Raw genomic sequence first — 23,891 nt, forward strand, 5'->3', positions numbered from 1 at the left:
TTCCCTTTTATTATTGTACAGTATTTGTTGACAAACATTGGGTTTTAAGGGTCATTTTAAAATTTACTGTACTGTTTCCATTGTAAATTTTTTTTTTTTAAAGATCTGCTATTTATGAACATTTCTTCTCTTCCGCTAAGGCTTGCAACTGCAGCAGCGCTGGTTCAGCCAATCTCCAGTGCGATGTGTTGACAGGTCAATGCCAGTGCAAAATTGAATTTGGAGGACGAGACTGTTCCAGGTGTGCCTTGGGTTACAGGGACTACCCAGACTGTGTAGCCTGCGACTGTGATTTGAGTGGAACCAAAGCAGAGACGTGTAACGACACTGAAGGAGTTTGTGGTTGTGAAGAAGAAACTGGCATCTGTACCTGCAAGGTACTGAATTATTCAGCCCCTTCTGGGGCAGAAAGCATTAGTGCTTTCTAGACATTGAGTGCATTAAAGTCAAGGAAGATACAAGGCTGAAAGGACTTCAAAAGGCAATCTGCATCATTTATGAGTACACCTAGATAATTGCTAAAGGATTTCCTGTGACAGATCTTGCTATTAGTCAGGAAAAATTGAAAACCAGTGAAGTTTTTCTGTTTGTACACATTTGGTTTTCTTAGGTTTGGGAACAACACATAGTTCAGATGATACAGCCTGCTTTTTTGAAAATTCAAATTATAATGATAGGAAGAAACCAATAAATACTAAATGGAGAATCTCAGTGTTTTTTGAAAACGTTTATGTTGCAAGTTCAAATTAATTTCCTATGCTGGAACCAAAGACAGTGCTTAAGAATAACTCAGATATATTGCTAATAGTGAAGTCTGATATTCTTGTATATAGGAAAGGAAACATTAAAAACACATATAGTATAGATTTCTCTGAAAAGATGGGAATAATTTCTTGAAAAACTGAGTGATAGAAAACTTACTTCAAGACAACAAATCTATGCCTTCATGGGTGTCTGCCCAATCTCTGGTTAAAGTACCAGTGGGCATTGACTGTAGTTTTGGGTGTTTCTTGAGGTTCAGCTTACCAACTGGGAATTGAGTCCAAAAATAGAAAATAGACACTTGGGAATAGGTCCCTTGATTCCTATTCATACTGAGCAGTTTATTTGGCTTTTAGAGCTAATTTTCCAGATGCAGTTTGGGAGGAAATTCTGTCTTGAGTTGAAATACATAGCTGCTAATTTTTGATAGACAGTCAAATATATGAGCTTAACTTAAATGTTCTGTAGTTGTTTGTGGGGAGTTTTGTGTGTGTGTTTTTTGTTTGTTTTTTTTTTTTTTTTAAGAAAGAAAGCAAAACAGCATAGGAAAACAATGAAAAAAGTAATGTACTGCACTGTAAAACAGATTGTATACAATAATTTATATTCTGCTATGTAGCTTATGTAGCAACTAGTTTTTCTTCAAAAAATAATCATCTTTCATTTATATAGTGAAGTATTATGAGTGTACTATTACTTTTTTTTAAATGTCCTCCAGGAAAATGTTTTTGGTCTACAATGCAGTGAGTGTAAACCTGGAACTTTTGGTCTGTCTGCTAACAATGCACTAGGATGTTCTCCATGCTTCTGTTTTGGAATGTCCACATCTTGTTCAGAACTAGAAGACCATGTGAGAATTCCTGTAAGTAAAGCAGTATAATCACACAGAGACAATTTGCTGTGATCCTCATGTTAGGTACCACACTGGTGTGCACATTTAATGGATCAGGCTGAGTGTCCTGACTGGCTTATGGGGCCAGTGGCATAGGTCAGAACAGAAAAGAAAGCAAATGGTAAATGGTCATACTCTTATTTCTGGAACCTTGCATTTCACTCTTCATTTCTTAAAAAAAGTAAGTATCAAATGTGTTTTCCAGTTTTTTGGATTGGGCATTTATTACTCTAAGATGGACTCTTAACTGTTTCAAAGCAGCTAAAATTATTAACAGGATATTTTGTTGAATGAATCTTTTGCTCTTTGTGTTGCAGATAACATTAACTCCAGGTCAGGCTATTCTGCATGTAGTAGCTCAAAGTAACCTGACTGGAACAGTGGAAGGAGTATTTTCACAATTTCCTGATGTTTTATTGGATGCTGCCATAGTCAGAAAATACTTAAATACAGAAACATTTTACTGGAAGTTGCCAGAGCAGTTTCAGGGAGACCAGGTAAGAATATTAAATAACTGGAATGCTTTGTAGATAACCTTGTTGTCCGATAGACACTCCTTTACTCTAGAATAGTAACTTTATCTTCATAACATATTTCTGTGTTAGTTCTATTCTTGTAGTTCATAATATTGTAACTATTTAGTGATAGAACTTGCATATACCAAGCACAAACAATATACTTACATTACCCTTTCCTAACAAGATATTTCTTGACTCTGTAAATTGGTAACACCCATATAAAATTATTTCACAGTTTCTATGGGGGAGGAAACAACAATATATCTGGTTTCATTTTAGAAACCTAAAAAAATTTTCAATGTTGATGCTAGAATCAGTATATAGATCATGGAATCTCTATTGCGTAGGAACTGAATGAAAATTGAGTGCACACCTTGAAAGGGTCTAGGTAAAGAAACTAAGACTGCTTTTTAGAAATATGTATTTAAACTTGGTGGAAAAGCCACTGAGTTGTTTTATTGCCAATTCTTCAATAGACTGGCAGTTTTCCAGTCTACAGATGATGTTAAGATATTTTCAACTAGTAGCTTGCACCTTAGAATAAATAATAGTAATAATTTTTAATCCAAACAGCTCATGGCCTATGGAGGGAAGCTGAGATATACTGTTGCCTTTTATGCTTTGGATGGCTTTGGAACCTCAAATTTTGAGCCACAGATTCTAATGAAAGGAGGTCACACCAGCAAGTTAGTCATCTATGTAGACATCCCTTCTCCAGAAAATGGAGTAAGAACTGACAAGGAAGTAGAAATGAAGGAGGTAAGCCAAAACACAGGCAGGAACACAGCATTACCCTGAAGTAAACATGAATGTTCCTGATTTTAATAATAAATAAATAGTAAATAAATAAATAAATAGTAATAAATGTGTTATGTTTCCCTAGGATTCTTGGAAGTATTTTAACTCTGTGTCTGATGAGCCTGTCTTACGTTCTGACTTCATGTCTGTGCTCAGCAATGTTGAATATATCCTTATCAAGGCAGCTTATGGCCAAGGATTACAGCAAAGCAGGTAAAGCAACCTCTGATGGCATTTATTTACTGTATTGCATTTACTGTAATTCAATTTACAAATAGCCCCAACTGAGCTATACAGTAAAGACTTACCTCAGAGAAATTTGCAATTTTCTATTTATGACTTTTGCTCTTCCTCTGACAAGAAAACATTTATGACTTTTAATTGCAGCAGAATCCCTCTTTTATTCTTTTTTGTGAAACACTAAATGACTCTGCTGCTTCCTGTGATATCAAAATACACAAAGGAGCACAGGCTGGTGCAGTGTTCTGCAGGACTGATGATATAGTTAAATATTTTATATTTTCTAAAATAATCCTTTCCCATCTAATTTTTATGAATATTGATTTATTTCTTTTTTCAGTTGAAGCACATGGTCCCCTGAGTTCTTGGGTTTGTATCAATCTAGGTGTCTCCTGTAGCTTGAAACACTCTGGGCAGTGGTCATAAGATCATCTTACCTCAGAATAGTAGCATTTTATTACTATTTCGTCCAGAACTGTTACTAATGAGAGGGAGGGGATGTGTTATCATCATTCCATCTGTCAACCTGGAAACAAACAAGACAAGCAAAGGTGCATCCAATGAAAACCCAATGTCTGTACGTCTTCACAGCTCTGAAGAAGTCTGATTTCCCCCTCCAGATTTTGTGCTATTTTTGATTCATATGCCCTCAATTATCTTTTTGTTAGCTCTGTCCAAAACTGTGGCACGAGACAAATGTAGTTGTCTAATATTTCTGAGGAACAATTGCATGCTCTTGCATGGTGGGTTTGGGAAGTCTTCCAGACTGAGAGGGATCAACATTTATTACTTTTAATAATTTCTGATGTGTTTGGTTGTAGATTCTTAAATCCTATAAATAAGTAAAAAAAACGTTTAGTTGTTGGTATGTTTGCATGGGAAATTATGGAACATTATGTATTGTAGCCCTGACCTTGAAGCATGAGAATGTTTTTGGATCTTGTTTTCGTGCTTCTTTAGATGTTCACACTCTCTTCTGCATATATCTTGTAGAATTGCAAATATCTCAATGGAAATTGCAGTCAAGTTTGAAGAAATGCATCTAGGCAGACCTCTAGCCCATCTTGTAGAGCAATGTAGGTGTCCTGCTGGTTACAGTGGATTGTCCTGCCAGGTACTGAACCCTTGAATCCTTTTTGTGTGTCTAATAGTGTGAAATTAAAAAAAAAAAAAATACTTTAATGGCTTTAAAAATTGTTGTTGCTGTTGATAGCTGTGATATTTTCTTTAAAATTTTACTTTTTAATTTATTTTAGAATTTTTAAATAAATTTTTACTATCCCCTTACAACTAGAGCTGTGCTCCAGGATACTACAGGGGAAGGCATACAGAATTCGGTGTAAGAGAGCCTCACACTCTGATAGCACCTTGTGTGCCATGCCAGTGCAACAACCACAGTGAAACCTGTGATCCTGACACTGGGAGATGCTTGGTATGTACATCTTATACATTCTTCTATTGATTTCACCAGTCTGAAATGGCAGTAACCTGTCCAAGGAGTTTTTAGGAGAAGTATATGGCTGTACTACTTGGATAAAATGTGATTTTTTTCCCCCTACAACGCTGAAAAAATAGCAAATCTGATTAGCTTCCCTTATGGTCCATTCAGTAAAATTAGCAAGATTTTGGGCACTGACATACTCAAAATCATTAATTATTTTAGTTTTAATTTTACTTTTAATATTACTTCTATATCAGTTGAATTTGTCTGTTTTTCTATGAGAAAAACAGCTTCTTGACAAGGTCTGCTTAGGCACGCAAAAAAAAAGAAATAAAGGATGCAGTAAGCCATACTGCACCACAGACTTAAAGGTAAATTCTTTCTCAGGAAGAGAATCCTCTGGGCAGCTTTAAATGAGGCATTTTTTTTTAATGCCCAGAGACAACAGTATTGTAGGGATATGCCTCAGCTAAGTTGATTTGCTCACTTTTCTCATTTTATCCCAAAGGTTGCAAAGAGGGGACATATGACTAGCACATTTCCTCTCTCTTGTGGTCTGACAGGTTATGGACAGCAAATTCTCAGCTAACCAAATAGGGCATATTAAATCTATTTCCTGGCATTGCTTAGTATTTTTTTCTAATTTTTTTCCTCAGTTGCTTTATTTTTCCAGTGGTGACTGGGTTAGTTCAAAGTCAATGTCTGCTGAATTCATTCTTGAAGTTAGTTTTTAAGTGAGTTTCCTTAATCCTTCAGGCTTTTCTAAGCCATTCTTTTGCTTTCAGGTTTGTACTAAAGAATGTATCTCATGAGTAAGAACTAAGGTTCTCACTTTTACAAGGCTAAGATGCATAGGTCTTTCAGAGAGGTGAATATTCATCATTCTTCCTCTTAGTTTCTTGTTGAGGGTTAGCAAGTCATCTGTGTCTTGGCATTACTACTCAGACATTTCCAGCTGGGTGGTGTAGGCAAGAGAGTTGTTTTTCACCTGACTTCTGCTCCCATAAAATAGGAGGTTGCACTCATTTTTTACCTGTTTACCTCATCAACCAACCTAAAATACACATTAGCAGGTATATGAAATACAGAATAAGAAAAAAGAAAGCTTAAAAGAAAAAAAGGGGGGCAAAGCAGAAAAATATTTTTGTTCACTTGAGGGACTAGTCAGTTAAATTGTGTTTATAATAGCAATTTAGTGGTTTAATATTAACAGCACTGGTTATTGATCAGTACTCTTGACAAATAAAATGTAGTGTCTGTTCATCCTAACTGTGGATAGTCCTCAGCATTTGCTGAAATACCGAAACAGAAAAGCCAGGTATTCTGTTTCATTTTTCCTTTTTGTTTGTTTGTTTCTTTTGTTTGGATTTTTTTATTTTTTTTTTTTTTTTAGGAGTTTTTATTTTGTACTGTGATGGCATGACCTGATTTGGTTAATAGTAGCAAAAATACATAGACTTTACATAAATTTAAAAAAGAAATTAGGTCAGCCTGCTTGAAGGGGTATTCACATAAGAGAAAATACACTGGCATTTTGTTAGCATAAAAAGTTCTTTCACTCAGAGAATGCTGACCAGGGGGTAATGACATGTAGAGATCATTGTTGGAAACTGTACACATGTATTGATAAAGTAGATAAAGTTACTCCTGTTGTTTGCTGTTGTTTTAAACCATCTGAATTTTGTGTCTCAGAACTGCAGAGATAACACAGTTGGTGATTACTGTAGTGCTTGTGCCCCAGGCTACTATGGGAAAGTAACTGGATCTGCCAATGACTGCTCTCCTTGTGCCTGTCCTAGAGCCAACCCTGTCAGGTAACCAGAACTTACTAAATCCACTGTACATTGTACCATTCCCATTTCTTGTGTTTGTCCAACCTCCTATTCCTTCTGCTCCTCCTACACTATGGCAGTAGGGGTTGGTTATTGCTATGTGTCCTTAATTTTTAGACATTTGAATGCTGCCTATTTTTATTTAGTAAATGGAGCTTTTATTCTGAGTTGTACTAGTAACTCTATGGAATTTTAAAATAAAAAGATTAGGTGATAGATGAGTCATTTTTTTCTCTAAGACTAGAACAGACACATAGACTGTTTTCTAGCTAGTTGACTAAGTTGCTGTGACATTGTTTAGTATCAAATGTGAGTCTCTTTCTTCATTCAGAGAACAATACTTTTGTATTTACAAAGATTCAGGCCATCCCCACTCAATGCAGGAACTTTTCATGAGATCAGTCCAAGGGGAAGAACAAATACTCCTTTGTCTGAAATTTATACACATGCTTGTTTGGTAGAGGAACAGTTAACTTTGTATTTTGAAAAACAAAATGCTCTACAAGCTGGGTTGTTTCAGAAGCTTAAGCATATCTGGTGTTTCCTTTTGTATAACTGAGTCAGAATGAGAGTCTAGCAATTCTGGTGTCTTCATGCAAGTCTCAGTTAAATACATGCATTAGCCATATCATACAGCATCAATTTTACATTGCCTTACCTTTTCAAAGGAAGGCCATAATGTGCTCTAGCATGTTCTTCAGTAATGGAACTGCATTGGGAAAGCAAACTTAAATTATTTAAAGTACAAATTCTAGAGATATGAAATCAGATGAAACAGATTAAACTGTTGCTTACAGTATTTAACCAGTGGCTGAAGGTGCTATCTATCTTTGTATGGTCTTTTATTTATATGATAGCAGGTATTTGTTTATCCTTCCCCTAGTTTTAGTCCCACTTGTGTCCTGAAAGGTGTTCAGGATTACCACTGTGATGCCTGTCTCCCAGGATATGAAGGACAGTACTGTGAAAGGTGAGTTACACATGATGTTCCAATTTATTCCCAACTCCCCAGAACAGTTTGGTTAATATGAGCCATATGTCTACTCAGATTATTCAGTGTTCGTAGGTAAGTGTATAAATGAGTGCTCGAGGACTTGGAGTGATTTGCTAGTTACTGTTGAACTATTAATAAAGACCCCAAGCTGTCAGTAAATGTAACATCTGACGTCGTGATGGATATCCCGTGATGCTCAGTGTGCCATTCCTCCCTGTAGGTGCTCCCCTGGCTACTATGGTGACCCTCAGCTCCCTGGCGGCAGCTGCCGCCTGTGCCAGTGCAATCCGGGCGGTTCTGTTCACAGCGATTGCGATGGTGCCACCGGGCAGTGCCTCTGCAAGCCGGGGGTGACGGGACAGCTCTGCGAGGAGTGTGAGCCGAGGCACCTTCTGCTGCAAGACGAGTGTGTGTGTAGGTGCTTTTTAAATCTGTTACTTTCCCAAGGGGCTGTGGTCCGCTCCACTGGTATTCATGTGCACGTGGGTATTCCCTGGATGGGTTTATGATATCAGGCCCTGTTCTTTCTCTGAAGGAAAGAAACCCTAACAACTTATTATTTCTGTAGAACAGAGAGGTTTGGAGAAGGTATTCTCTGGAGGTCTCATCCAACCTCAACCATTCTGTGAACACAGAGGAAACTACAGTAGAGATCATAAAATCAGCCAAGCAACTAATCCTTAAACTGGCTTATTTAGTGTCACAAACAAGTTTAAGGAAAGATAATTTTAAGACTTTTGCTGACTGTATAATATTTATTGCAAAATCTTGAATTCCTATGTCATTGGCCCTTTGGATGTGAGGCTGCTGTAATAATACTTCCGGAATTATGCCAGGTTTACAAGCATTCTCCACCAATAAGTAGTCATAATCCCCCAATAATTAATCTTGTAATTCTTTATGAGAGTGTAAGTAGCAGAAAGGCACATCTGGTACAGCAATCTACTTCTATAATGAATCAGGATTTAGAACTCTGGTTTTATTTTGTATAAATAAAAAAAATTCTGAGAAATAAATGGAATTACAGGACTGTAGGCTTGAATTTCCTGTCTGCCATACCTGTTTGACTGAGTGGATTCAACATGGATTTATTGCAAAATAAATAGGCTCAATAAGCTTATAATACAGCAAGCAGCTCAATAGTTAGCAGGACCAATAGGGCTCAAATGTGTACTAACCTAAGGAGAATGTGTTTGGAATAAGTTCACTCTTGGGCAAGAAGGGAAAGGCAAGCCTACAAATCTGTACATTCAGAGTTACTACACTTTATCACTCTTAACTCAAAAGATGAAGTCACATACTGTCTAAATCAAAAGTGCAGGGTTTTTTTGTCTTTGTTTTAATATTAATACTGCTTCCTTAATTTGTTTTTATTTAGCTTGTGATGACAATTGCACAGGAGTTTTGTTAAACAGTTTGGACAATCTCAATGAGGCCATGCTTTCAGTGAACCTCACTGGTATTGACCATGTGCCCTACGGGATATTGTCAGAGTTGGAGAATGCAACACAACATCTGAAGGTAAATGCACACATAAACAGCAGAAATATTCAGTCACACTTTTAAGGCAAAACTTACAGCCTCCCACAGGTGCTGGTAATTTGACAGAAGGCCTCCTGAAGTTCATAGCTTGAATATGTGTAAGTGATACCAGATTAAGAGCATTATGTTTGCTGTGGAAATATACCTTAAGTTTTTTGGTTGCCTGTATAAGTTTCTTTTCATCTATTGCACTGACATTTAAATAAATGGATTAATATATTTTTCAATGACCAATTGGATTTCTGAATGTGTTGTATGTATGTGCTTCACCTAGATTATGTCCATTCTTAAATCTGGCTTGCAAGGGGATTAACTTTCAGTGGTGAAATAGAAACTGCAAGCCAGGTCTTCTCCCCTTTTGGTCCCTTTGCTAAAGAGCTGCCATGGCATAGATTTAGAGGGTGTTTCCCTAGAGTTCCCTGGGTCCTTCCCTGGAGTGGCAGGCTGCTTTTCCATTAGCAAGGGTGCTTGGGGTGCAGCAGTTTGCTTTCTTTTTGGCTGTGTGGCAGTCGAAGTGCTTTGCTCTATCCTTCATCTCAGGACACTAAAGTCAGGTTGGACACTTTCAGACTGCTTGAGGCTAATTTCCCCTTCAGCTCCTCCCCCCCTTAAACAAAGCATGAAATACCACTTTTTGTGATTGTAGAAGGTCATTTATTGTTGCTGAGAAATAGGTTCATGTGGCCTCTGCACAAAACCAGAGATAAACAGGAACTTCCCTGCTTCATGACTACTAAAAATAAGCACATTTATTGGTAAGAGTCTTCTCAGCAATAGTTAAGCAGACAACCTCTGAGTCAGAAACAAAGCCATCTTCTTTGTATTTCACCATATCACAAGAAAATCAAAATAATGTGAGTCTTTTTGTGCTGCCAAATTCAGCAAATTAAAATTTTGAATGATAACTTTTTCTGTTTAAGATACAAGGCAGAATGAGTTCCAATCAGTGTCCTTCAAAATGTTAATAATTACAATAACTGATGGCAAACTTGATCAAATTACATGTTTATGCTTCAGCAGAGGTACTCTTATCCTTTAATTTTAGTTGCTAACCTTTTAGTTTGAAAGCTTCAGTTTTGCTTCCCTTCCTTTATGTCCTAAGGCATAAATGTACTGAACTATTGTAATACTTCAAGGATACAATTCACTTGCTTTCTATAATTAGTTGGTGTTTGTTTGCTCCTGCACCATCATCTTTTACTTGGAAACATTATTCACATGCAGTGTTTATTGAGCACTTTATTGCAAAAAGTCAAATCTTATGTAAAAATAAGGGCAGTTTAAGTTTCTACTTATTTCTTAAGTAAGTTTGTAGTAAGTTCACCTTAACTACTTAAGTAATCTTCTACATACTTCTTAAAGTTTTAGTATCTACTTTTTTTTCTATATTAAAATTAAATCAAAGCCAGATTCCACTTTCTTGGAAGTGGGGTGCTTAAGGTGATATCAAACTTCTTGTGACTCATGTAATTTTGTTTTTGTTGGGCCATGGTGTTTTTTAAACAACTTAATCGTGGGGGTAAGTTGATAGCCTTATAATTTTTCTCTGTTTGGAAGCAGGTATTCCCCTTTTTCTGGACATTTAAAGATTACCTTGCCTTTTGCCTTGTAGCAAAGAAACTGTGGCTGGAGGCCAGAAATTCCCCAAGGTTATTTCTGTGAATTACAGATCTTCCCTGAAGGGCTGTCCCTCACTGTGTTGCCTCTGCCTCATGCTGGTAGCTCAGGAACTCGAGTACTTCATCTTTTCTGTACCTTTCAGTGGGTCATTTGGTAATAACAATGTTATCAAATCAGATTATCCACTCCTCATTGCTTCTGCACCTCCAGTCCATTGGAAGACTTCAGTAGTTCTGTTTTTCTAGTTAAAGCCTCCTGCTTTACTCCTCCTAATTATACCTAAACTTGGTTGCTGTCCTGTCCTGCTTTTTTGAACTAGGCTTTTAAAGAAACCTGCTGGGCTTTAAGGCTTAAGAGCTTTAGCATTCACTTTCACTTGTTTTTCATGCTGAGGAAAAGACTTTGAAATTTCTATTTGACACAAGGCTGTTGGATACTCTTGTGTTTTACTATTTTAAAAAATTGGATTTTACTTTCATGTGTGTGTTTATATATCTATATAAAACTTATTATGATATTTACGATGACTGGCTCTGAAACATCTGAAATCTAAAAATAACCTTTCCTAGACTTGCTCTCTCTGTAAGAGATGCCCTAAGTTTCTTTGCATCTTTAGAGAAGTAGTATTCTCTTGCAGGTCTTGACTGTATCAAATGTGATAGACTTGTGTACAGTGATCTACTTTTTGCTGTATGGAGCAGGTTTGAGGTGACCTTGAGGGCAAAGACAGCCTATTATTCTTTCTCATTGAGAAAGGGACCCACAGGACTTCTGATCTCCAGGGTCATCCTCACAGATACACCCTAGTGCAGCTGTTCTGACAGGACCAGCCACTGAAATGATAGCAGCTATGGTACTGGATGAAAGATTTAATTTGAAGGGCCTTGGAACTTCTCAAAGTAGTTTATTTGGGCAGTTCAGACTGTAATGAAATTGAGAATCAGTAATGCAGAACTGCTGCTTCCTTCCTTTTTACTCAGTTAACAATACAACATGGCTGGATTCTTGCTTATTTAAAGAAATGGTACGCTGTGTTGCATGAACTGTATGTATGTAATTAATTTACATCATCTTTTGTGCTTTGAAAATCAGTCCTTTCAAACATATAAATAATCTAAATAGTGTGCATAGTTATTTTCTTCACAGCTTTTCTGGATTCACAACAAAGTTTTCAAATTACAATGAGCTGTCACTTCTCATTTCTTATAGAGGTCTATAGTTCCTAGAGAAGACCCAGCTTACTCGTTAGATACAGCAAAAGAAAATCTTCTGAATTTAACAGGAGGAATTGATTACTTGCATGAGGAGGTAGGTGTTGGCTTCTTTATTCTTAGCCTTTCTGGAGAAATCATTCAAGATTTCATAGCGTAATAGCGGAATGCTAGAGATTTGTTCAGAAATTCCTTAAAATCTATAGAGTTCAGTGAAAGAATTCAGTCCATGCTGTAGGATGCAGTCCATCCTTCCTGAAAAAGGGGAGTTAATTGCTTTGTGGAAATCTTCTGCAAATGACAGTGTTTTATGATATTGTGCAGGAGGTTTACATGGTTTTTGTTAAAGTTTTTTAGTACTGTGTTCATTTAATACCCTAAAACTGGAGAGAGTGAGTTACTTTCTTCTCATTGGTTTTCATATGTAGAGCTAATTAAAAGTCATGTCATAGCTGAATGTTCACCAAAAAGTCCTTGATACCTGCAGTATTGTGTTTAAAATTATCTCAGGAGAAAAAAATCTGTTAAAGTCTCACAGGAAAAATAGACAACCTCTGTATTCCTTAGCCAGTCTTAACAGGAAAATAATTGTAGGTAGGAAATAGACCGTAGTACTCCAGCCATTAGATCTCATTTGCTGACCAAATGTTCTTACAATTTTCTGGCCATGTATAGAGAATCTAACCAGGTGCTTCCACTGAGTGTTGTTATTGTATTACATTAATATTGATGTATCCAGAACAGTGATTTTCTTAACAAACATTAGTTGTACCTCAAAACATTATATAATATTTACTTCGTTAAAGAAATAGCTTTGCTTATTATGAGCTAACTGATTATGGAAATAATTGATAAGTCTGATCTGAGAGTCTGGAACTTTAAACACAATTAAGGCATCTGCCAGGATGGAAGCATCATAGATTTGTAAAGCACTTAGATTTACCTTACCAAAAAGCATTGTTTCCTTAAACTAAAAAATTCTCAATATTAAGAAAATAAGCATAAAAACCATAGACAAGGGTCAGGAATTAATCAGTGTTTTAGGAGAACTGTCAAATATCATCTCTGATTTTATTCTAGACAACTAGATTTTTGAAAAAAGCTCAGCAACTTGATATAATGACTCAGAAAACCAGGAATAAAAGTCAAGAACTGACTGCCTTTATTGACACAGTACATTCAACCATCAAAGGTATCCTGTTTTTACGATATTTCCATTTCTTTACAAAATTTAGTAGGGGTATGTCCTTTGCAACTCTTAAAGTCCTATTTACATGGAAAATGCACAGGGGAATGCATACAGTTTGCACAGGGGATTCAAATATGTTGTTGTTTTTTTTTTTTTAATGGTATGACTAAATGGTTTACTCTCCTACTCAGTACTTGCTGAAGTTGCCTTGTCACTAAATGAAACACTGGGCCTGGATATGCCGCTGTCAAATGCTACATCTCAGAGCCTGCAGGATGATATTTCTGCCCTTTTGGATGCATTACGCAAGAAGGATTTTGTTCAACAGCACCACAATGCTACCACAGTCCTAAAGTAAGCCTGTTCTACCAAAAACTTTATTTCACATATGTCTCTGCCATGCAACACTGCTTTTTGAAGAGGTATCTGGAGAAACATTTTGTCATAATAAGTGGCAGTGTGATAGTTAGCCCAGATGGAGCTGTGTGAACTTTGTTTTGGAGTTACATGATTTGGTGATTCTTGGTCATTCCAAGTAATACTTTATCAATAATAAAGTCTTTTAGAAGTCTGTAAAATCAATAGTAAAGCCTATTAACTTGGATGTGATACAAAATTCCTTGCAGTAAGTCAAAATACTCACTGATTTCAGGTTCTTTCAGATCTGACCCTAATACACGTGTCTGTGTTGGTTTTGGCTGAAAACTGTCTCAGTCAATTGCAAGCCCAGGACTTGTCAGGCCTGCTGAAGGACATGACAATTGATTGCCACTGGAATATGCAACACAAAGATCTGCAAATAAAACCAAGGCATTTTTAAAAGCATTCTCAGCCATTGCTTAGGATTGTATTCTGTTGTCTTGATTTGTCCCCAGTTGAAGGCTATTTTGAAATGGCTCTTACAGTCATTATGAGTGCTTATTGCCAGACTTGGCAAGATAAAAAAATTACTGTTCCAAAAGTCAGCAAATTTTTTGTTCCACTTTCAGAAATACTAACCAATGCTATATCACACCAAAACCTGTAGGAATGCTAGCACTGGCTTCAAGGACAAGGATTTATACCAGAGTAGAATATTTCTGAAAATTTGAACTTTTTTTATAAAGTGCTTTGGATAAAGTAGGATAGAGCGTTTGTGTTGGTACCATGTCTCATTTTGTTCAGCAGACTCTTCTGCTGAATATAGAACTGTATAGAAACTATAAAGACATGAAAATGGACCAGAAATGTAACATTTATTCTTATTAGGAACTTCAAATATGTCTTCAAATGTGTTGTTCCATAGTAACAGAATGTTCTGACTTTCAACATCAACAGCTTTTGAGCTGTTATAGAAGGTGTTTGCAAATTAACTTTTTCAATTATAGTCTCTGTTGAAATTTCTAAAAGCTCTCTGATAAGGGCCCTTTGACAGATCGAACAAGAGAGCTAATAAGTTCTATAAGGTTGTTTGCTCTGCAGAATTTCTTAAGCAATTCAGCTGTAAATTCAAAAATTATTTAAATAAGCAGCTTGCTAATATGTATTTTAGAGAGTAGATGTTGCCACATGGACTCACAGTGGACTGAGTTTGTGATAATGTACTTTAGGCAACATTTGAAACTGAGGTTTCCACACATTTGCCATGAAAGGCAAAGGCCCCAGACGATTTGGACTATAACCTTTCGACTCTATGCTGAAGCCATTATTGACTTCTAAAATATTTTAGATCTTGTAACTTTTTTAAGGCTGTGGCTTCTGATTGAAGGGACTCTGAATTTTTAGTTTTAGGATATACATGCAAATGCACATCTGCTGTTCAGTAGGAAAGCTGGAATGCATTTTGCTGTCTATAACTGTGAAATCAACTAGGTTTTTTGCTTTGGCTAAAGATCTATGTTATATGCACTCAGATTAACAAGGATAAACATTTATGTAAAAATACCATTTCAGGAGTTGCAATGTTCAGCATATGTGCTGAAATGAAGAGAAACAAAGGAATAGTCTTTCAGGATAATTTTTATTTCTGTTCCTTTGGTTCTGGAAAGTGTTCAGATGAAGATGCAAATAGAACAGTTGAAGCAATTAACAACTGACAGATTTGGGAGAATTTAATATTTGCCCAATAATCTCTGATGCTGGTTAAAAATATAAGTGCAGAGATTGTTCATATCAGTGTTCATTTTAATGAGGCTATTTATTTTTATTTGGTATTTAAACTTTTCTGGACTCTTGCATATATGTCTTTCAGTTCTGCTTACTTGTTTCTTTCCAGTGCCAATCCTCATAAATTATGTTTTGATCCTACATTCAAAATATGAATCACTACAATTAGGATATAGAGTACTCCCAGAAGAAAGTTTCACAGAGATTTTGATGTGGGCTGGTGTGTCCCAAATCAAGTCCAAACAAATGTGATTCATACTCACCCCTTTCCTCTCTAGTCATTACATGCAAAGTTTATCAACTGCATTACTGTCCTCTCCCCAGGCAGTCATCATTTTGTGTGGTAAGATGCATAACTAAACTACCATGTGTATGTGTGCTATTCTAGAAAAAAATGGCAGACTTTACTAGGAAGATGTATAGAAATTAATTTCGCATTACATCATTTTCTCCTTAAGAAATCCATATGTAAGCTCTCCCTTAGTTGTCTCTTTAAGTTCTGATTCCTCTCCTTTTTCAGAGCTGCAGAAAAGTTGTTGACCCAGGTTCAGAAAGAGTATCTCAAACCTCAGCAGGAACTTGCTGAACTAAAAACGAATGCAAGCCACTTCTTATCAAAGCAGAACAGCAGACTGCAGGATGCTCAGGACCTGGTGAATGAGGCACTCGCGAACATCAATGAGACCCATCGCTTGTTTCCTCTCATCTCCAGCAACCTGGCAGAGTTAAATGTAAGTCTGGACAGTCTGTAAGTCAGTGTTGCTGCATAAGAAATATCGAGTATGTGATTGTGTTTAAAAGCTGATATTTTATGTTTTTAAACATTTTTAAATGTTTTAATATATATGATACCTTAAAAATTTAAAGGAAACCAGACCCCTGTTTGAAAATCACAATATTATATGTTATGTGAACTCATCAGTATAGCTGGCTTTTCAGCCTACTATAAAACACTTGATTTATGCTATAGGACAAAAAGCTAAAAATAAAGGAAGGTGAAGAAATCTCGACCATGCTCATTAAAGAAGGGACAGTCCTACTGAACGATGCTGCTGCTCTTGCCCAAGATGTAGAGAACTCTACATTTGTAAGTCCTCAAGTTTTAACATCCTCTTAGAGACTCTCAAGTTTATTTTGCTAGTGAAACAAAAACCAAAAAAAAAAGGGAAACTTTTTTTTGCAGAACGTGGAAGTCCACCAGGATGGGTTGGTCCTATGGAGCACCAAACTGCGACATCATGTGGATGAGCTGGTGATGCAGATGTCTGTGAGAGGAGTGCTTGACTTGGTATACAGAGCTGAGGAACATGCTACCCAGTTCCAAAGATTTGCACATGCACTAGCGAGGTGATCAACTCAAAAATTACAAAATTATGAGATTTACATTAGTGTCAGATTTAACATAATAGGTAGAGACCTAACTCACCAAACAAATTCCCTGCACATGTTTTGAAAACTGAAAATTTTGCTTGGAGTAACATTAAGCAATTATTGACCTCACCACAGCCAGATAAATTCAATAAGGCAAAATTTAATATAGATTAGATTTCAGATGCTTATGATTTCCTCCTAGATCCTGTATCTGTACTTAATTTTTGAGTTTCAAATAGGGGCTTGTTTCTGGTCTCTTTAGGCAATACGATTTGTTTGTTCTAAGGGTCTTTATAAATTGAAAAAATTAACATAAACGAAAGGGAACAAAATAGGAGAAAAAAAAAGAGATGGAATGGAACAAAACTGACGAGCAACTAACAAAATACCCCATAGCTGAAAACCTTTTGTCTGGTCCTTTCAGTTCAAAATAATGAATTGAAAGCCCCTTATGCAACATTGGGCAAGGTGTGCTCGTTTGTTTCAAAGTGCATCATGTATTCAGGAAAGATGTGCATATTGTAATTGAAGACATGGAAATTAGTGCTTGATTGAAAACAGAACTGCTTGTTAATTGTCTATTCAGTGACCTTTCTAGAGTGAGAAATTTGACTCTGAACACAACTGCTGCTATCTACACTCACCCCAGTGTTCAAAGTGTGATTGAAAGAACAGAGAGTTTGGCAGATGATGCATCTAGAGCTGTGAATGGCCCCTTGGATTTAGTAAGTATCAAAATGAGTATTTTAATTTATGTCTGCCCCTTTCTCATTTAGGAATATTTGTTCTAGTTGTTTCTCCACTTGCTGAAAACTTGAGTTGTCTTGATGGAGGCATGTCCTTGATGGCAGCCTGTCCTACCAGCTAGTTTGTACTATATCCTGAACCTCTACTCCAAGGCAGTAATGACACCACATTTCAAGTTCTGTTTCACTTGCTTTTCTCTCTGCCACAGTACCATTTGCCCTTTGTTTTGTTTGCTTTTTAACGTCTAATGCGTGTTTAGCTGGACTGGACTTGATTCTATGAGGGTTTATGTCAGGCATCTGACATTTATTCCTGTATAACTTGAATTCCCAAATCTCTAGTGCTCCTTTCGACCTTTATAATTATTTAATGATCTCCTTATTTGACCTATCCCTCTTCCATTTCTATCTGGATATTCCCAACCACAGCTACTTTGCTTAGTGAGGACATTTCATAACAAATGTATGTTTGTGTCTCATCTATCATCCCTTTGCCTGCAAAGATTATCAGATTGTTACTGAAACAGTAAATTAGAAAGACCAGACCAGTTCCCAATCTGATCTTAACAGTTTCCTATAATTTTATTTCCCCTTCACATCTCTTTGTCATGCACATTATACCCGAACAAGCAAATGTGTGAGAATGCATTTACATGACAGTGATTAAAATAGTTGACATTGTTTTGTGAGCTTGTATGTTTTTATATAGCACTCTGTCTTATTAAAACTGTCTACAGCATGAATCCTTCAAGGTGTTTTTCCAGGTTTTTTTCAGTTAGAGAAAGGTAAAAGAATGATTCTAAATCTGTGATTTTGAAATATCTCACTTTAAATTTTTCATAGCTGGAAATTTTGAATTAGGTCTGGAATTAGAATTTCAAAAAGACAACACTAAATCACTAGCAGTATTGAAACTAAAATTTTGTAGGTTTTGTTTCACAGTTGTCTTTTTTTTAATTATTAAACACAAAGACATTCAATGTCACATTCTTGAATAAAAGATAACTTGTATTATTTTTAATGGATGCTTAATAAGGTAATTAATAGAATATTTCATAAATAACAAGAATGTTCAATAAATAACTTTACGTAAGTGTCTACAAATACTTAAGTGTTTTCAGTTGAAATTCTGTTTTTCATATGTGGCAACTTAATGTCTGTGTTTTTTAGCCAGAGAAGTCTTTCAGTCTTCTGGGAAAAGAAACTCTACTGCTTAGCTCCAAATTTCAGAATGAAGCTAAAAGTCTGAAGAAAAAAAGTGATGGTCAGTTCTATAGAATTCATATTTCTGCCTCTATTTCTTTTCCCCATTTTCTGTTTTGTGCTTTTTTGTGTTGTTTATTATTTTTTTTAAATGAGCCTAAGCTCAGGTCAATATATATATATGTCTATATACATATTATCATGCAATTAAGATGAATGTTTTATGGAATCTCATAGTATTTTCATTTTTTGGGTAAGAATAAAATTTTTCTCTGTAAATCTTTAAAAATTTGGCCTTCACTATACCCCATTTACCTATAAGCAGTGCTTGCAATGGCTGTTTTTCCAAACTTTATGAATTAAAGCATTAGAGATTGTGTATGAGACAAAGAGAAAGCATAAGTCTTGAAAATTCCATTAATTTGTTTTTATTTAATAAATCATGGATGGCACAGGTACGTAAGATGACATGTTTAAATCATAATCTTTTTTATTTTTTCCTGTTGGACAGTTGAAATACAAAAAAATCTGAAGTTCTTTGTCTACATAAACTCAAAAAATACTTTTGGTTTTTTTATTACTCCAAAGATACTAGCAAGGCATTGAAGTCTACACCATGAAAATTCAAGAGCATTTTGAACAAAGGCTTTGTGTAGGAGCAGAAGCAAACTCTAAGTTAAATTTTTGACAAAATTGGACAGAAAGGGAATGTTTCACAGAGATAAACTGTAACTGTAAAATAGTGTTGTCTTGCAATACCAGTGGTGAACAAATATGTATAAATTTTATGTAATTCAGATGGACAGAATGACCTTTTTTTGTTCTTTCTATTCTACATATTTTGATTTCTAATGAGAGGATTCTGCAAACAGATCACAAGAACATAGAAAAAAGCCACTTCTTTGGCTCCTGTTAGATAACCTAAAACATGAAGAGCACTTTAAAAATTATTAGAGTTCACAATCATGGAATAATTTTAATTTATAGCCTTTTCCTCACTGTTTGTTGCCATTCAGTCTCATGGAATTGGCCAAAAAGGGTAGTTTTGAACCGAGTAGTGCCCATAGGAGCTTATCTATTTATACTTCATTCATTTTGCATTCCTGTTTTTAAAATGCTCTTTCTGTTAAAAAAAACAAAAAAGCTCCATTGATGAGATAAATGAATACTTTGGTTTTGTGTGGGTTGTATGGTATTTGTTTACGCATATGTTATTTCTTTCAAACAGGACTTCAATTTGGATTGAATGGGTTGAACAAAAAGGCAGAAAAGATTCAAGAAAGTACTAATAAAATTGGCAACCAACTTAATGATTCTCTGTTGACACTCAGAGCATTGCCTAACAGTAAGTGAAATTTATATTGACATTCTCCTTATTACAGAACTCTCTAGTACAATTGTAATAAAACCCTGTTCATTATCTGATTGCAGAGACCTAGCAATAAACTATATTGGAGACTTCATTTCAGCTCCTAAATATGTTACATTCTTTTCAGTAAACCCATTAAACATAATTGGGTTATAATACAAGGTCTGTAGTCTGATTCACATTTCACATTGCTGTAAATCAGGAGGGGCTCTGATAGAAATATAATTGCACTGATATGTAAGGAGAATGAAGTTATAGAATATTTAATCCCACATGCAGAGAAATTTACATATGGAACTCTGAGATTTCACTTTCTTTTCTGGCTTGTTTCAAAATTGTTTATACTAATCTGTGAATTTTACAGCCTGCATGTAAATGTTTTCTTGTTGTAAATTCAGACTTCATTTAATTGATCAAAATCTATTTTCTGTGCTTTTCTAAAATGAAATAATTCCTTTTTTTCAGTCATTATTTTTAATAAAGGCAAGACATTAAGTTCACAGAAACTAATAGAGAAAATTACTTTGAAGTTGTTAATAAGAAGGTTCAAAATACTTTGCCAAACTTAATAATGTGTTTTAAATTAGAAAAACACTGATAAAGACCTCTTGCTAGGGTTTTTTGATTCTACTGTGAATCTGGATTAGAATGCTCAATTCAAAGCCTTAAAATACCCATTTTGCAAGTCAGAGACCTAATTCAGGCTAAAGGGTAATAGTAGTGTTGATACGCTGGATATGAACTGCAGGATGCTATCTAACAAAAAGCTACACATTGAAAATTAAGTCATTAAAATCACAGGAGCATTTTCCTTAACTCACAGCTTAACATTGTTTGATTTCAGCTTTGTTGTTACATTTCTTGAAGTTGTCTCTTTTTTTTTCCCCTCTGGTCAGAGATTGATGGTGGCATTGCTCTCTGTGTAGAGAGTGGTGAAGGAGGATCCTTGGAGGTCTAACTCAGGCCTTTTTTGTCAGCTGCAGTCACTTCCCACTCTTGTGGACAGAGGGTATAAGGAGAAGGCTGAGACTGGGGGTGGTGCACTCAGTATACAGGTGATTGCAGCCAAAACCAGAGGGTGTAATAGACCTTCTGCCTCACCAGCTTTGCACAGGATTCAAATCTTCAGTCTCAGACTAAAGTTTCTCTGGGTGTCAACACTCAGTTAGGAAACTTAAACACTACAAGCCTGATGCATTCATACGAACTTCCTGATGAGATAGGCAGAATCAAGTTCCCCAAAGAAACAAGAACACAATTCTTACTATGACAGGAATGTAACTGATGGCATTCCTAGTATTTTGGCAATGTTTGTAGCTGCTGTTACAAAGCCAGGCATTTGTTAGTCACAAGTACATATGAACGTTTTGAATGTTTTTTTATCTTGGAACTGTGTTTCAGATACCAGGAAATACATGCTGGAAGTGAAAGAGCTGGCTGTGTCTGCAAACACCAGTGCTGTGGTGGATTTAAGTCACTTTGGGGAGTTCAGTCAAAAGCTAATGAATACATCTTTTACATTGTCCCAAGTTAATGACACGTTGAGGAAAACAAGTGAACTCATAACTGATTCATCAAAAGCTGGTAAGTTTGCTCTGTGGCAATGTTACTACTTGAAGAAGCCATATTAATAATCAATTTTAACAGGCATTAAATAAGAGTATGATGGACTGAGAGTTTATTCCTAATTCAGTAAAAAATATGCTAACTTTTAAAAAAAGTCCTCTAGAGGATTCACATGGAATGTATATCCCTTACTGATGTTAAAAGTTGCTGAAACCAAAATGATCACAAGCTGGTTACCTTGGCTAAGTAGTTTAGCAATTTCACCCTGCCTCAACATTTATTTTATGTTTCCATAGCATTCACAGCTGAAAAACAAGTTAAAGAAGTTGAAGCACAAGCAAGTCTTTTATTGGATAGACTCAAACCTTTGAAAATGCTAGAGGAGAACCTGAACAGAAACCTGTCTGAAATTAAAGAACTTATCAGCCAGGCCCGCAAGCAGGCAGCATCTGTAAGTTCTATCATCCCAGACTTAAATGAATTTTTACTTTTAGCAGGGAGGTTGTTTGAGATAAGGAGCCTAAAATTTACTTTCAAGGTACCTGGTTGTTGTTGCAGACTCTCAGTGAAGTCTAAAGAGCATTGATTGATGCTAAAATCATATTGGCAACATTTTAAGATTTTAGCATCAGGGTTCTTATTGCATTTGTGAGTTTGTCAGAACAGCCAGCTAGTAATTTATCTGCTATTTCTTCCTGTTTCCTATAAAAATAATGAAACATAGTATGCCAGAGAGCAGTAATGAGTGATTTTGATAAGAAGGAGACAAACTGGAGGATGGTACAGCTTTTCTCTTTAGTACCAGACATTAATTTTTGAGGTTATTTAGAGATTGGTGTGGGGTGCCCCATATAACATCAAGTACCATTACAAACTTTTTGTCAAGAGCGTTGATTCTATGAATAAATTTGCCATCTGTGGCCTGTCATGTCCATATGTTCTTTGCAAGAAGCAGGTGAGTATCCAGAGTACTTTAAGACAGTGTACTTGTTTTCAAATCTCTTCTTCTACCTTAAAGGCAACAAAAGTGAATCAACTGTACTATGGATCTCATTAGACTGTGAGAGATATATGAAAATGACTTTGCAATGAGTAATTTTTGGTATGCCTCTGACATACTTGTGGATATGTTGTTGTAAGGTTTAGGGAGGTATTTTTTTTAAAAAAAGAAGGCACTCAGTTCTTTCTGCAAACCTTCTTAATTATATGGTTATTGCTTCTCTGTCACAGTCTACTGAAGCTTAATGAATCCACTGCAAAAAAAAAGAGAATGGTATTTTCTGAGGTGTCATAAGCCACAAAGTTCCTGGCAAGGTGAAACGAAGTGTTAGCAAAGTCCCTTTTTCCAATTTGGGGGAATTTGTTCTGTTTGGTGGGGGTGGGGACGTGGGGGATGAGGGTTAAGGGTTTTGGTTTGGTGTTTTTGGGGGGGTTTTGGTTTTTTGTTAGTTTGTATTTTGTTTGGTCTTTTTTTGTTTGTTGGTTTGTTTGTGATTTTTTGCTACACAAGGTAAACTTTATGTATCTGTGTCCAGATGCATGCATATGCACATGCATGCTATATGCATTTAGCAGTTACAGGTATATTCCATGAAGTTAAAGGAATTAAGGCATTTTTCTTGCTAAGATGGATTTTCTGTCATTAAGCTACTAAGCTGCTGGAAGTTTGGCTGCATTTAGCTTGGACCAATTTTTCATCAGTTTACTAAACAGTGGTCTTAGGGATATGACAACAGGAATATTATTTATTTAATCTTTAAAAAGTTGAACTTGCCATATATTCACAAATGTATTTTTTAATATTGTGTAAACTGTTACAAATTTGAAATAACCAGAATTGTTGCAGTCTCCTTCTTAATTTGTTTAAAAGAAAAAAAAATATCTCCATATAGATTAGAAATGGTTTCCTTTATTTTAAATAATTTTGAATTTTTATATCTTTATTTTCTGATATTATGACATGGCTTTTTGTAGCTACATGGTCTTCTGACCCAAGACTTATTGTTATTTTCTGAAGCATTTGAACAGTTTGTTTACTGATTCAAACCTCCCAATTAAGTGAGTGTATTAAGACAGATTTCATATTTTCTATTGTGAATCTCTTGCAAAAATCTAACTGAGGTAGCAATACTTAGATTGCATGGAAGGATCTCAGCAAAAGGTTTGCATTTGCTGGTCAGAAGCTAAGTACGTACTCCACAAATGAGTGCTGTGTACACTGAGACTAGCTTAGATGCTGTCTTCTTCTTTTCCCCCCAGATTAAAGTTGCAGTATCAGCAGACAGAGATTGCATTCGTGCCTATCAACCCCAAATTTCATCTACAAATTACAACACCTTGACACTCAACGTGAAAACTGCTGAACCAGATAACCTCCTTTTCTACTTGGGTAGCAATGGAAAGGTAAGTTTCTGGGGTACATTTACTGAAGGTGATGGTAGTCAAAAGTTTA

General features: G+C 35.8%; 1 protein-coding gene across 1 annotated transcript in view; it reads left to right on the plus strand.

Annotated features, from left to right (window-relative positions):
* Positions 1 to 23,891, plus strand: part of LAMA1 (laminin subunit alpha 1) — an 82,266-nt gene that overhangs the window by 39,405 nt on the left and 18,970 nt on the right. Inside the window, exons 24-46 of the mRNA XM_053977199.1 lie at positions 141 to 377; positions 1,481 to 1,624; positions 1,972 to 2,151; positions 2,746 to 2,931; positions 3,056 to 3,183; positions 4,204 to 4,324; positions 4,505 to 4,642; positions 6,344 to 6,465; positions 7,367 to 7,453; positions 7,698 to 7,891; positions 8,856 to 8,998; positions 11,849 to 11,947; positions 12,931 to 13,042; positions 13,231 to 13,393; positions 15,705 to 15,915; positions 16,155 to 16,271; positions 16,368 to 16,531; positions 17,142 to 17,280; positions 18,472 to 18,565; positions 19,733 to 19,849; positions 21,275 to 21,457; positions 21,736 to 21,890; positions 23,699 to 23,842. Of these exons, the coding sequence (XP_053833174.1) occupies positions 141 to 377; positions 1,481 to 1,624; positions 1,972 to 2,151; positions 2,746 to 2,931; positions 3,056 to 3,183; positions 4,204 to 4,324; positions 4,505 to 4,642; positions 6,344 to 6,465; positions 7,367 to 7,453; positions 7,698 to 7,891; positions 8,856 to 8,998; positions 11,849 to 11,947; positions 12,931 to 13,042; positions 13,231 to 13,393; positions 15,705 to 15,915; positions 16,155 to 16,271; positions 16,368 to 16,531; positions 17,142 to 17,280; positions 18,472 to 18,565; positions 19,733 to 19,849; positions 21,275 to 21,457; positions 21,736 to 21,890; positions 23,699 to 23,842 (3,378 nt within the window). The remainder of the gene's footprint in view (positions 1 to 140; positions 378 to 1,480; positions 1,625 to 1,971; positions 2,152 to 2,745; positions 2,932 to 3,055; positions 3,184 to 4,203; positions 4,325 to 4,504; positions 4,643 to 6,343; positions 6,466 to 7,366; positions 7,454 to 7,697; positions 7,892 to 8,855; positions 8,999 to 11,848; positions 11,948 to 12,930; positions 13,043 to 13,230; positions 13,394 to 15,704; positions 15,916 to 16,154; positions 16,272 to 16,367; positions 16,532 to 17,141; positions 17,281 to 18,471; positions 18,566 to 19,732; positions 19,850 to 21,274; positions 21,458 to 21,735; positions 21,891 to 23,698; positions 23,843 to 23,891) is intronic.

This window comes from Vidua macroura, chromosome 1, assembly GCF_024509145.1.
Source record: "Vidua macroura isolate BioBank_ID:100142 chromosome 1, ASM2450914v1, whole genome shotgun sequence".
NCBI classification, from domain to species: Eukaryota; Metazoa; Chordata; class Aves; order Passeriformes; family Viduidae; genus Vidua; species Vidua macroura.